The sequence below is a fragment of the Bison bison genome, unplaced genomic scaffold (genome assembly GCF_000754665.1).
Source record: "Bison bison bison isolate TAMUID 2011002044 unplaced genomic scaffold, Bison_UMD1.0 scf7180017864181, whole genome shotgun sequence".
NCBI lineage: Eukaryota > Metazoa > Chordata > Mammalia > Artiodactyla > Bovidae > Bison > Bison bison.
Window position 1 is genome coordinate 7,710,175 of NW_011494753.1, and position 13,607 is coordinate 7,723,781.

General features: G+C 55.0%; 1 protein-coding gene across 3 annotated transcripts in view; it reads right to left on the reverse strand.

Moving 5' to 3' along the window:
• LINGO1 (leucine rich repeat and Ig domain containing 1) overlaps positions 1 to 13,607 on the reverse strand; it is a 69,661-nt gene that overhangs the window by 4,406 nt on the left and 51,648 nt on the right. Inside the window, exon 1 of one of the 3 annotated variants that reach the window (XM_010843311.1) lies at positions 13,433 to 13,582. The exons of 1 other annotated variant lie outside the window; for it this stretch is intronic. In XM_010843311.1, the coding sequence (XP_010841613.1) occupies positions 13,433 to 13,438 (6 nt within the window). In that variant the 5' untranslated portion in view covers positions 13,439 to 13,582. Of the gene's footprint in view, positions 1 to 13,134; positions 13,394 to 13,432; positions 13,583 to 13,607 lie in introns of those variants that run through there. One more of the 3 variants, XM_010843312.1, reaches the window with a different exon arrangement.

The following is a 13,607-nucleotide window of genomic DNA, read 5'->3' on the forward strand; positions in this document are numbered from 1 at the left end:
ACACACGCTCCAATGACCCACCAGAAAAGCAAACATCCTGGCAGACGATCAATAAGTAATTGGGATGGCAGCTGGGGCTGGCGTGGTGTGAGCCTGGGGACCGGGAGAGGTAAATAGGACTTTTAGCACCCGGCTCAGGCTGGGGCGTGGTTGGGGGGGGGTGGGGGTGGGGGCTGCTGGAGAGGATGCCAAAGAATGAGAATTGGGGCAGTGAGTGCACAGGGTCCGTTGAGATGTTGGTAAGACCCTCATACAGACAAGAATCCAGCACTGAAGACCCCACCACCTTGTCTCAACCTATGCATCTCCCTCTTCTTCCACCATTCCCCCCAGTGAAGCCACCCAGGCATCCCAGCCTCATCCTGTGCATTCCTGCCCCTAAGCCAGCTCCTTTTGGAGATCTCTCGCAGCCCCAGCAGCCTTTGTGACATCCACCCCAAAGGCCACCTCCTCCCTGAAGCCATCCTTGATCTACTCAATCAAAAATCATCTCTTGCCCACAACTCTGAAGCACCTTATATTTATTAGTAATGACATTATGTAACTGATGTATAACACATCTCATTCTAAAAATGATTTGAGCCAATGGCCAGTAAAATGATATTACAAGATGATAAGAAGATAAAGCTAAAGGAGGCAAGCCAGTCAAGAAAGAATGCCACAAAATCCTGTGTAATGGTAAAAGGTTGGAGCTTCCTAGTGACCTGGGCCAAGAGGGAAATATGCTCCAAAGCTTCAGCACTTGACACCTCTCCTGTGTCATATGTTTAACACTGGGTCAAACCCTCACGGGTGCATTTGTCCCACCTGCTAAGACAGTAAGGTGCATGTGGGAAGATGGTGTGTCTACAGCCTCAGGCCAAGGTGTGGCACGGAAAAGATTCACTGAATGTTCTCTGGAAGGAAGTGTGTGTGCATGAGAGAGTTTTTGCAGGGGTTGAAGTCACTCTGATGAGGCTGACCCTGGAGCGGGTCCACTGAGCAAAGAGACACCTGGGGGATTCAAATGTTGATAAAAAGCGGGTCAGCATTGCTCTGGGTGGCAGACCCAGCAGCTACACCCACAAAGGAATGGACAGTTCCAGAAAGACAAATCCTCCGAATTGCCTCTTCCCTCACCTTTTATGTGTGACTGTCCTGGAAGATGGGGACACTGAGGCCTAAAGGGGCTAAGACGGCTTCCCACGCTGGCACAGCACACTGGGCCTGGTCTCCCCATCTAACACCCCTGCGGGGTCCCTGTCATCAAGGGATGCTGACAGGCTGGTGTCTGAGGGGGTCACCAAACCTGCTGAGTGAGCAACATGCTGCTCCCGTCTGCCCTGGCACCATCAATCCCGCTGGTTACTCCTGCAGCGGCCCAGGAGAAGTGTTTTATATATTTTAATCAGTGTTTTATTTTGGATCCTTGCCCCCTGAAGGGCTTCCCACAAGGGCAAGAGTTTAAAAATTGGCCCAATAAATACAAAGGAAATGAACATGGAAGGCTGGCAGGTGGGCAGACAGAGGAGAGCCATGCCTGGGCCACAGTGCACAGAGCCCACAGCAGCCTGTCTGTGTCCTCCCAACCCCAGAGCGGTAGGGGCGGCCGCGCCATCAGAACTGTGCTGTAGAGGGCCGCCTGCCACTCACGTCGGGGGCAGATGTGCCCCGGCTCTCTTGCTCCCCACACCAGCCACTCACTCCACTGAGTGTCCTGGAGGACTCCTCCCCTCTCTGCCTTTTCCCCAGCTGTGCAGCACAGGGGTGGGGGGCGAGGGGGTGGATGCCAGGGTTCCCTCACAGAAGCTGGATCTTCTCCAGCTAGAAAGTCAACAACATCTTCAAACCCATGTAGGGAATGAAGAGCAGTAGGGCCTCAGACCCCAAAATGCAGCTCTATAGGGGCTGGAAGGATCTGAGGGTGGCATCCCTAGCTGGGGCCTCCCATTGGGGCTGTTCCCCTGGGGCTCCCTGCTAGCTCAGCTGGTAAAGAATCCACCTGCAGTGCAGGAGACCCCATTTGATTCCTGGGTGGGGAAGATCCCCTGGAGGAGGGCATGGCAACCCACTCTAGTATTCTTGCCTGGAGAATCTGCATGGACAAAGGAGACTGGCGGGCTACAGTCCATGGGGTTGCAGAGAGTCAAACACAAGTGAGCGACTAAACACAAATCCTGGGGCTTAGGGTTGGAGGGAGCAGCTGATGGAGACTGAAGAGGCATGGGATGACCCATGGGTGGGCTTGGAAAACCCCTGAGGGAGGTCAGGGGTCATTCTGTCTCCTAAGGCAGCATCTGAGGCCCTTGGGGGTGTGGGCATGCCACCACCACACACCCAGCCCGACCCATGGAAAATGATCAGACGCCCACACTTAGGGAAGGGTGGTACTAGCAGCTGCAGGCCACCTGCTACAGGCCAGGTTTAGGCTTTATCCACACCGTCTTAGAAACCCTCACCCAGCGTTCAAAGAGATATTTCTTGTCCATTTTACAAATGAGAAAGGTGGAGGCTTCCAAAAGGGAATACATCTGACTCTAACTCGGCTCCAAAGCCAGGAGGCAGCAGAGCCTCCTGTTCCTGCGGGTCAGGCTGCCTGTGCCAAGTTACCATGTGAAACAGGACTTCTTTCAGACACACAGGCCAGGCCAGAGCCAGAGGAGGAGGGGCGTGTCCCAGCAGTGCAAGGCCGAGGGAAGGCACTAGAACTTAGGTAGCTGAATACAGGTACATCTGTGTCCATGTGTCGTGTGCTTAGTCACTCAGTTGTGTTAGACCCTTTGCAACTCCATAGACTGTAACCTGCCGGGCTCCTCTGGCCCTGGGATATCCCAGGCAAGAATACTGGAGTGGGGATCTTCCCGACCCAGGGATCGAATCTGGGTCTCCTGCATTTTACCCGCTAACCCAGTGGGGTATGACCTTGCCCCTTAAATCAGACAACTTTCAGAAAATGGTATGTTGAACACACTGAATTTTTTCAGTGTTTCCCCACCATACCATTCTCCTTTGCCTGCTGCCACTGTCTATGCTAGAATCTCACCTAATTTGGGGTCGACTGCAGCAAGGAGGGAAGGTTCAGTTATTTTTGGTTTACGGTATCAATATTTCATGGTGTTCCCACTCAGTGTTCCTCAGGGACCGCAGGGAAATCCCCAGCACATGCAGACATGAGATCCCTCACCACGGAGGCGCCCACTGCCTCCCCAGGATGCGTTGCCCCCTGGGTCCTCAGCCTGGCTGTGTGACCCGGGGCAGCTGTGACAGGTTGCTCCCTCACTGCGGAATGAGGCTGTTTTGTACCGTCTTGTCTTGTCCTGCCACCCTGCGTTTCTCAGGCTGGGTCTGCAGCGGGAGGGAGGAGGGAGACAGACCTGGGACAGGAAACTGAGGGCTTCAGAGAGTCTGCCTTGGGCCCCACTCAGCTCTACTCCCCTTTACTGCGTGCGTGCTAAGTCATGTCCGACTCGGTGCAACTTCATGGACTGTAGCCCGCCAGGCTCCTCTGTCCACATATTGTCCAGGCAAGAGTACTGGAGTGGGTTGCCATGCCCTCCTCCAGGGGATCTTCCCCACCTGGGGATCAAACCTGCATATCTTACGTCTGCAGCATTAGCAGGCAGGTTCTTCCCTGGTGGCTCAGACAGTAAAGCGTCTGCCTGCAATGCTGGAGACCCAGGTTTGATCCCTGGATCGGGAAGATCTCCTGGAGAAGGAAATGGCAACCCACTCCAGTACTCTTGCCTGGAGAATTCCATGGACGGAGGAGCCTGGTAGGCTACAGTCCATGGGGTCGCAAAGAGTTGGACACGACTGAGCGACTTCAATGTCAATGTCAATGTCTTTACCACTAGCGCCACCTGGTCAAAAGTCCTGGGCCATGAGCACATCCTGTTCCCACCACCACACCTTGAGGTGGGTCAGTTACTCAGAAAGGGACTTAGGCAGGGTCACCGAAGGTTGGAGGCAGGTCAAGGTCTAGCTTCTTTGTGACTTGCCCTGTCCCCAAATCCCTGCCTCTCTGAAGTCCCTTCTTTGCTTTCAGCTCCAGGACAGAGTAGCTGGATCCATGTCATGAAATGATAGAGCACGTTTGTGGTAAGTGTGCCTGTTCAGAGGCAGCCATGACCACGTGGCTGAAAGTAGGGTAAAGTGGGGCTGGAGTGAGGCCCGTCTGGAAAGCCCCTGAGGGCCGCACCATCCTGGAGTCTTGTCCCACAGCAGTGGTAAACCATCTGCCTATGCCTGGAGGTCTCCCGCTCAGCCTTCAGAATCCAGCTCAGGGGTGTTTCACGCCAAGCTGCTCTTTGCAAGTCCCCAGGAAGAAGGGATCACTTCTAGGAGGAGGGGGTCCCTCTGGATCTTGGGTGCCCCCACACCAGACCCTGCTGGTGTGCTGACCTCTGTCCCTTTCTCCCTCTGCTGGAGCTTCTGCTGCCCCCCCCCCACTTCTGGGTCCCCCAGATGGACAGTCCACAGTGCAGGGCTGAGGCTGATACAGCTCAGGAGTGCCAGGCCCAGCTTCAAGGGACAGAGGGCCTCCTGCCCCCACCACAGCTGCTGGGCCAGCTTCCCAGGACAGCTCCCAACTCCTGGTCTCGGCTCTTTATAGAGGCCTCAGGGAGGAGGTGTCAGGCTGAAACCCAGACACATTTCTACCGGCCAAGCGCGGGGCAGAAAGGGTGGCATTTTCAGCCAAGAGAACGGTGAGGGCAAAGATGTGCAGGGTGGAGGCGACTGATGTCCTGGAACCTTTGAGAGCATCTGAGGGCTCCTAATTGCTTCTCTCCTACCCCAAATCCTGACCCAGGTCCCTGGACTCCTTTTAAAGATCCTCCATTCTGCCTTTCCAGGGCTAATCCCTGCTGAGGTGTGAATGGCTGATAATGGCTTAAGGTGTGAGCTGCTAATGGGGGGAACTTGGTCTTCCCTGGCCAGTCTAATCCTGCAGGGCTCTGCTGAGAGCCAAGGGAGGGCAAGGGTTGCCTCCCGGCACAGGGGGGTGGGGACACAGGAAACTCTGAGAGGAGGGGTGAGCACCCAGGCTGAGTTCTGGCAGGAGAAATCGGGACGACTGAGGCTGGCGGGCAGGCAGCTGAACCTCAGCTGTGCATCCGTCCATCTGTCTCCTCTGGGGCTGGTCAGCCCACCCTTTCCCTCTCCCTCTCCTCTTTCAGCTGCCACCCCCCTGGGAGAGAAAAATCAACCTGAAAGAAAATTGAGGTCATGTCCTTTGTCATGTGTAATTCTTTATTTTCCTCTAGCTCTTGGTTCCAGCAGAGTTGCTGGGCTCCCAGGATGTGTGTGTGTGTGTGTGTGTGTGCGTGTGTGTGTGTATGTGTGTGTGCGTGTGCGTGTGTGTGTGTGCACGCGCACACGCACGTGCGCGTGTGTGCAGGCCCCTGGGTGGCCTGTGTGGGTGTCTGGGCCTGTAGTCTCTCCTCCCGCCACTGCCACCAGCCCCATCTCCCAGGTACGCTCCCAAAGTTGCTCACCTGGCCTCTCAGCCACGGCTGGGCTGGAGGGTGCTGCCTGGGCACAGTGTGGCTGCCCGCCCATTTGCTAGGGCAGCTGCCCCTGTACGGCCCTGGGCAAACACTGTGCCACCTAAGGGAGGGACGCTCCTGCCCACCCCATTGCCTACCCCTCCAAGCACAGCTGGTCTCGAGAGCTGCCAGCCTTCTGGCCAGCTCGCAACCCCAGGCCATTTGTGGGATAAATTATGAATTTTAATTGTCAGAGCATCTTAGTGTTTAAAGGCTTCTATATATAGGCTTTGCCATCCTGGAGCTGCTGGCTGGGTGGGGAGGAGCCAGGGTGAGGCAGGGCCACTTCTGGGTGGGCAAACGGTCCTGGGCTCACAGGTCCCTAGCCGGGTCTCTGGCCAGGGCACCCTGCCCTACCGTGTGGTCTTGGGTGAGTCCTGGACCACTCTGGACTCTGCCTGTCCTTCCACAGGGTTGTTCCGAGGTGAGAGAGCTGGCCTGGGGGAGGCAGGAGGGAACCACTGACTCTGGGAAGCGTCCGTGTTGTCTGCTGCGGGCCTGCCTGAGTGGACAGCACTCCCGGTTGGCCCGGTGCTACCCCAGAATTGAGGAGGGGCAGGCAAGCACCCATGTGGCAGCCTGATGGGGCTCAAGGAAAGTGCAGGTCATTCACCCCCAAAACTCCCTTCCCATCTCTCTCCAGGCCTGGATCCCCACTCAGACCTTCAGGGACAGGAAGGTGCCCCTGAAGGACTTGGGCCCCCTCCACCGCCCAGGCCAGGGGCCCCTTGGGAAGTGCTTAGCAGACACACCTGCCTCACCTCCCCTCAACGCCGCCCCCCTCCTCCAAGCCGGCTTTGTGGGGCACCCAGGGCCCTCTCCCAGTGCTCCAGTCTTGGAGGCTCGTCTACCTTGGGAACTTCTCAGGCTGGCGCATTTCAGGCATTGGAGGTCTGAAAATCAGCCAGTCCCTCCCTGGGAGGGTCACCAGCCTTGGGTTTGAGAGAGTGGGCAGGTCACAGCCTGAGAAACCCAGGGTGGAGATGGGGGAGTGGAGGGAAGTGGTGGATCTAATTGTGGGGTCTGAAGGTCAGAGACCTCATAAAAATGATGATGATGATGATGATGACGACTAGAAAAACCCTAGGAGAGGGCTTTTGGTGTGCTGGGTATTATTCCACGTACTCTACCTCTGAAAATTAACTTTCCCTCACCACAACCTGCTGAGGTAGGTCCCATTATTGTTCCCATTGTGCAGATGGAAAAGACAGAAGCTCAAGGAAGCTGTGTAACTCGCTCAAGGTCACAAAGAGGTTCTGTTGGTCCTGACCATTCTCATATACTGCCTCTCTCCAAATCAGGTTCAGGGCTGCTGAGCTACACAGTCGCAGGCAAGTGGCTTTATGTCTTGGGGCCCTAAACTCCTCATTTAGAAAAGGGAAGGGCAGGGGTGAAACTGCTCTCACAGGGCTGGCGGCAGAGAATTTGAGGAGAAGGAAGGGAAGAGACATTTATATGCAGCACATTAACTAAATGCTTTGCAGACTGACCCACCAACCCTCATTACATACCCTATGATGGAAGTACCATAAGCCCCATTTTACTGATGAGGAAACTGAGGCCTGAGAGCATCAGTGACTTGTCCAAGGTCCTACAGCACCTCGGGGTTGGGATTAGGGAAGAGGCCCGGCCTCCTGACAGCAGCCACCTTCTCTCCCCAACACCTTAGCCTCTCCATTCATGGTGTGGCCAGGTCAGGGACATTTGAAGGTTTGCGTTTATTCTGCCCTGGAAAAGACTTAAAAACCACCCCCTAATACATCACAAACCAAGGTCCAGTGAGGTATTTATAACATGGGACAGGCAAACTATAAATAAAAACCCTTGCCTTGTCTTGGCACTGACTGTTCAAAGCTCTCTCTGTTCAACTGAATCTTGGCCAACCTCTTGCCAAAGTCTATTTTCCCAACCCAGTATATATACTAATTTCAGTATCAAGTTCTGCCTAGTCACAACTGATGCCATCACCTGGCTGTGTGTTCACGAGAAGCCCAAACTTGGGAGGGCCCGGGCATCTCTGCAAATCTCTCAGGTTGCAAAGCAGAGGGTGCAAAGGGCCCAGTGCAGGCCCATAAGGTGGAGCCAAGACCCTGCATGGAGTCACAGAGGAGGCCCATTCAGTTCAGTGCATGAGCACTAGGTTACTTCAGTCATGTCTGACTCATTGTGACCCTATGGACTGTAGCCCACCAGGTTCCTCTGTCCATGGGGATTCTCCAGAAAAGAACACTGGAGTGGGTTGCCATGCCCTCGTCCAGGGGATCTTCCCAATCCAGAAATCGAACCCCTGTCTCCTGTGGCTTCTGCATCGCAGGCAGATTCTCTACCTCTGAGCCACCAGGGAAGCCCCATTCAGCTCAGTACAACAAATCAAATGGAAGATCAGAAGGCTCAGCCTGGAAGATGTGCCTCAAGAGATAATGAGTGAGCAGACTGTCATGAGAGGTATGCAAGCAGAGACTGTGGACCATAGACACTGTAGAAGTCTTCTCTGCTGGGCCCACACTTCAGCAGCCCCTCTTAGCTCTGAGATACCCCCACCTTCCACCCTAGTCAAGAGAGCTGACATGGCCAGGTCCCCAGCCTCATCTGCAGCCCCATGCTGGACCAGACAGAGGGAGCCTGCTGCCCAGGCCCCCACCTACCCCACTCCCAGAGCCATGAGCAGGTTCCCTGCAGAGGGAAGCAGAGGAGGTGGTAGAGAGAGATTAATTCCCCGAAATGGGAAAAAATAGAAAAACACACACACACCACACACCCTAATAACATGTAATAAGAGGTTGGAGATGAGGAACAATGCCCTGGTAATGTCACCCTGGCGGCAATCAATTTGGGTGTCACATGAAATAGGCATAATTATTCCGCCAGCCCCATCGCTCGTCTCTAACCAGCTCCAGGGGCCCGGGCCCAGGCGGGGAAAGCGGTGCGGAATCAATTGTTGGTGCACCAGGCTGGTAGAGGGAGCTGCTCCAAATTAGCTTGCCGGCCCCGTGTGGCTCAGCCCCTGAGGGCAGGCAGGGGCTTGGGGGCCTTGCAAATGCCCAGGAGCCACCTTGTTCAGCCAGCCCTCACTTGCTCAGTGGGCAGGGGCAATCAGGGAGGACTTTCCAAGGAGGTGGGAACGGAGGAACACAGATACATGAGTTCACTCCTCGGGTCACCAAACTCTTACTGAGCACTCAGCCAGGCCAAGCCCCACACCAGGTGCCAGGGGTTTATCAGGGGGCTCTGCATTGTTAAAATGATGAAGCAAACTCTCCCTCTACCTCCCAAGCTGGGACCACCCTGCCCATCCGGTGGGTGAACACAGTGCTGCTAGGATTCCTTTGGCTCTAAATCTGCAGGGACTTGAGCGCTCCCTGTTCCTCCTTCATTCTCACCCACTGGGGAGAACTCCCTGACTGTTCTTCCCCATCCCTGAGCTTGGGGTTTGTATGGACAACATCTCAATACCTGGGAAAACTGAGGTGCACAGGGAATGACTGCTTAGTGAGCATCCATTACCCACTGGCGGTTGCCTATCTCAACCCCCATTTCATACACTAGAAACTGTGAATTTCAGAAATGCAAATCAAGGCCACAACATAAAATCATTCTACACTCATTCAGTCAGTCAAATTCAAGATGTCTGGGACGTCCCTGTAAGAAGGCCTGTGCTCTGCAACAAGAGAAGCACCAGAGTGAGAAGCCCTCGCGCCGCAACGAAGAGTAGCCCCCACTCACCACAACCAGAGAAAAGCCTGCACAAAAGCAATGAAGACCCGGCACAGCCAAAAATAAATAAAAGATTTTTTTTAAGATGTCTGGCCATATCGAGTGTGGGTGAGTGTGGGGAATAATGGGGATACTCATCTCCTGCTGGGGGAGGCATTAATGGCCCAACCAATTTGGGAAGCGCTGTGGCACATTTCCTAGTGAAGCTGACAGTGAACACGACGTGTAGTCCAGCAATTCTGCTCCTAGCTGTGTGCCCCCAGAGATGCTCTGCATGTTGTCTCAGGGAAGGGACCAGAAAGTTCACCGTGGTATTGTTTGTAAGAGCAAAAAGGGAAACAGCCCACATGCCCGTTAATAGAAGAAGGATAATATACTGAAGAATAAATGCAAATAACAGAACATTATGCACCAGTGAAAATGAATGAACTACACCTATCATTATTTGCAACAATATAGATGAAGCTTAGGCATACAACATTGTTCTTCAATGTTTTTTCTTAAAAGCAAATTCCAGAGGATGGCACAGTTTCCTGTTCCTTTTACAGAGTTCAAAAATAACTAAAACGGAAAAATTTCTCTATATTAAACTATGATTTTTAAAAGGTAAGGGAATACTAAATAGATCATTTAGGGTAGTGGTTGCCAAGGGATGAGGGAGAAGAAACACACAGTAGATGTATATTGCTATTAAAGTGCTGGTGTTCAGGTTGGGAGGAGGGTCATGATATTCATTATATTAGTAGTAGTAGTAATACTAAATATATTAACTAATTAACAGGCCATGCCTGCACCAGTGAGCAAGAGTCCCAGACCAGAGGTCAGGAAGAAGGCATTCTAGACTGAGCCCCATGCTTGTAAGCTGGGGATTTGGGGGAAAGTCATTCTGCCTCTCTGGCCCTCCATTTTTTCTTAGCTATAAAATCAAATCTCTGTACCACCTACAAGGCTAAGACAGAGAGTACATCACTGATACTAGGAGTAATAGCAGTTCTGGAGAATTTACTGTGTACTCTTCTAAATGCTTTGCACATATGAACACACACAGTTTTCATAATGGCCCTCTGTTATCCTCACTTTATGGATAAGGAGGCCAAGGCCCAAAAGACTAAGTATCAGTAACTTGCTCAGAGTCACAGAGGTAGGCAGTGGGAGAGCTGAGATTTGAACCCAGGCATCTGCTTCCAGGGACCAAACTCAACAGCCTCACTCACGATAAAATGACATTGAAGGAACTGAATGCACACGAGGAGAGGACTGTTGTCAGAACAGCTCTACTGGGTCCACAGAGCCCAAGGAAAGTCACTCAACACAGAAACAAAGGGCAGCATGCTTCAAATGCATTTGGAAATGAACTTGCCTTCCCACACTCTTTCTACCAAAAAACAGTCCCTGGTTCTAGAATCCTGCTCTTTATGTCTCTGCCAAATCTTCTATTGCCTCAAGAGATACCCAGCCCCTCTGTCTTCCTAGAGGACCCCTGACTGCCGCAGCCCCCCAGGAACAAATCCCATCCTTCTCTGAGTACCCATGTGTACTACTGAATACCCTGCCGGGGCCTCCCCAGCCCTGCCTGGGGCATCCTTGATGTCCTCCACCTCTGCCATCCACAGGCTGAAGATACTGTGTCTCCTCCAGGTGGTTTTAGCCACCAGAACCAGCTGCTCCCTGGTGCCTCCCAGAATCTTCCCTATCCTAGAGGCCAGGCAGGGGAGCCCTGGGGCTGGGTACAGGATTGCCTGGAGTGTTCAAGGCAATCCATGGGGGCCATGGGAGGGTCTAGTCCAGGGCAGAGCAGGCATCTCAACCGGGATGTGCAGAATAAATGTATGGATGAATTGGTACAATATTAGATGCAAACCAGGTACTGTGGGTGACTGGGGGAAGAGGGTCAGTGACGGGGAGCAGTCAGGGAGGCTTCCTAGAGGAGGAGCCAGGAGAAGAGAAGACCTTCTAGGTAGAAATGCTGAAGCAAGCCAGGTGATGGGGGGATATGTAAAGGGACTGTTGAGAATGGGACAGAGAGCCATCAGTAGGTAGCCATCAGGAGGCAGGAGGTCCCTGAGGAGAGCTAAACTAAGAGACCCCAGCCAGCAAAACCAAGGCTCTGGCTCTGAAACCACACACCTATGGCCTCCCTGGCCCTTCTCTAGCCCCATAGGACCCACTTCCTCAACCCCATGTCTGACACACTGCCTCACACTTCCTCGGGACCCTGTGCAAATCACTGCACTGTCTCATTTCTCAGCAGGAATGAATTTCCCCACCCTCCAGACCCTGCTCACCATTTGCTTTGGTGGCACCCAGAGAGCAGACCAGATGAACCATCACTGGTACCAGGCATCCTGTCTGGCTTTATGCTGAAAAATGACCCACCCTCACAAGACTTTTTTTTTTTTTTGTATCCCGCTGGAATTTGGGTCTTAGGAAATAATATCTAATATAGGAAAAATGGGTACTCAGAGGCAGGGGATGGAGAAACTGATCTCTAGGATCAAAGAAGATTACTGCAAGGGTAGGGTGGTCTCTCTATTGTCCTCGGCCCACAGACTATGATGCCTTGGCCCTGAGCACCCAGCCATCCCCCCAAACCTGGCCCCTTGCACTGGGAACCCACTCTAACTCCAGGCACGGGGGAGTACTGCCGCCTTGACCAAGCCCTACCCAAAGCCCACCTTACACTTAAACTGGCAGGGAGTGGGAGAGTGGGCGGAGACAACAAGAATACCACAAGGGGACCGCCCTGGCCTTTGCTAAGCCTCCTTCCAGGAGGGGCCGCTGGGTGCTGCCCAGCGCCCCTCTCTGGGTTCCGAGGAGTTCTTGGCCTCTCCCTCCTGCCCCCTAATCCCTGCCTCCCACCTCAGGCCATGGGGAGAAGGCAGGAAGGGCAGGCAAGAGCTGTCCCAGCAGACTGGGTACTGGTGCCTTCCCAGAGGTGTGAGCACTCGGCCCCTCCTGGCCACACAAGGACAAAGGGTCTGGGAGCAGCTGACCCTCCCTTCCCGCACAGCACTCCTCGCTGGGTGTGGGGAAGCCTGGATGCCCGGGCTTATTGCTCCCTGGGCATGGGAGGCACCGGTGCTGAAGCCATCGGCACAATGACCAGCAGGGCTGAGCCGGAGCCACGGGCCAGGCAGGGCTGCGCACCCTCCGGCCCCGAGAGCACAGGAGGGCTGAGGGAGGGCCGGCTGGCAGAGAAGGGTCTTGCCCAGATGGTACTGCCCCCACCTCAGGGCTTCCTGCCCTTCCACCCCTCCAAGGCAGAGCTGCTGCCAACCTCCCAGATGCCCCAACTCCCCTACCCCAACCCCAGGACCTTTGAGAACAAAGAGGAGATGCCGGTACAACCAGGGCTAGATGGAGCTGGGCTGAGACTCAGGGCAAGAGACAGGAGGGGACTGCCCACTGGGCCTGGCCCCACCCCTCTTCTACGCGGGATCCGCCTGGAGGTGCCAGGGGAGTAGGAAGCCCACAGCCCACCTTACAGAGGTGGGGAGAGAGAAGGAGTCCCCTTCCTTCTCAGCCGGGTCCTACCTGCCACCAGCTGTGCTTCAGAATGAAAAGTGGGGCAGGGGGGAAGTGAGAAGCTGGGGCTGAAGACAAAGGGGAGGCTCCTCAATGGTTCCTGGGTCCCCCTCAACCCCAACTCCCTCTCCTCCATTCCTCTAACCCCCGGTTTCCCCTCTCCTCCCCCTCACGGGCAGGAGCTGGAAAGGGGCTGCTCCTAACCATTAGGGGAGCCAGGAGGCGCCCAGCCCCGTACCCGTGAAGAAACCTGGTCCCTGACCTGCATCCACCGGCATCCACAGGGGTGCCTGGAGCAGATTTGGGCTGCCTGGGGGTGTCTGGGGTCTATGGTAAGAGGCAGTCACCCAATGCTGAGCAGGGGGCTTACCTGCCAGGACGCCCAGTGCTCAGGATGGGAGGAGGGTCAGAGGACGAGCAGGACGGGGACCCCTCCCCAGCTCCGGGGTCCCAGCTAGCCAACCTGGAATCTGTTGCGGTGGGAGGAGCGGGAAAGCTTCATTTCTGAGGCTTCAGGGGGGCGGTCAGATCTGAGACCCCGAAGCGGGTCTGGGAGACGCCAGGGTGCCCCAAGACCCAAGAGGGCACAGCCCGGGCCGACGGCGGCCCCCAGGGGCGCTCGCCGCGGGGCTGCCTACTCGGGGCTGGGCCTCGGCCGCCGGGCTCACCTGCATTTCGGGCGCGCCGTCCGTCCGCTCGGCTCGTTCACCAATCGCATGTCTTCCTTGCCGGGCCCCAGCCCCTGCCCAGCCCCCTCCTCCGTCTCCTCCTCCTTGCCCGACACCTCCGCCCGGCAGTCCGCGCGCCCTCGCGGGGCTAGCCGTCCGTCTGTCTGCCCCACGC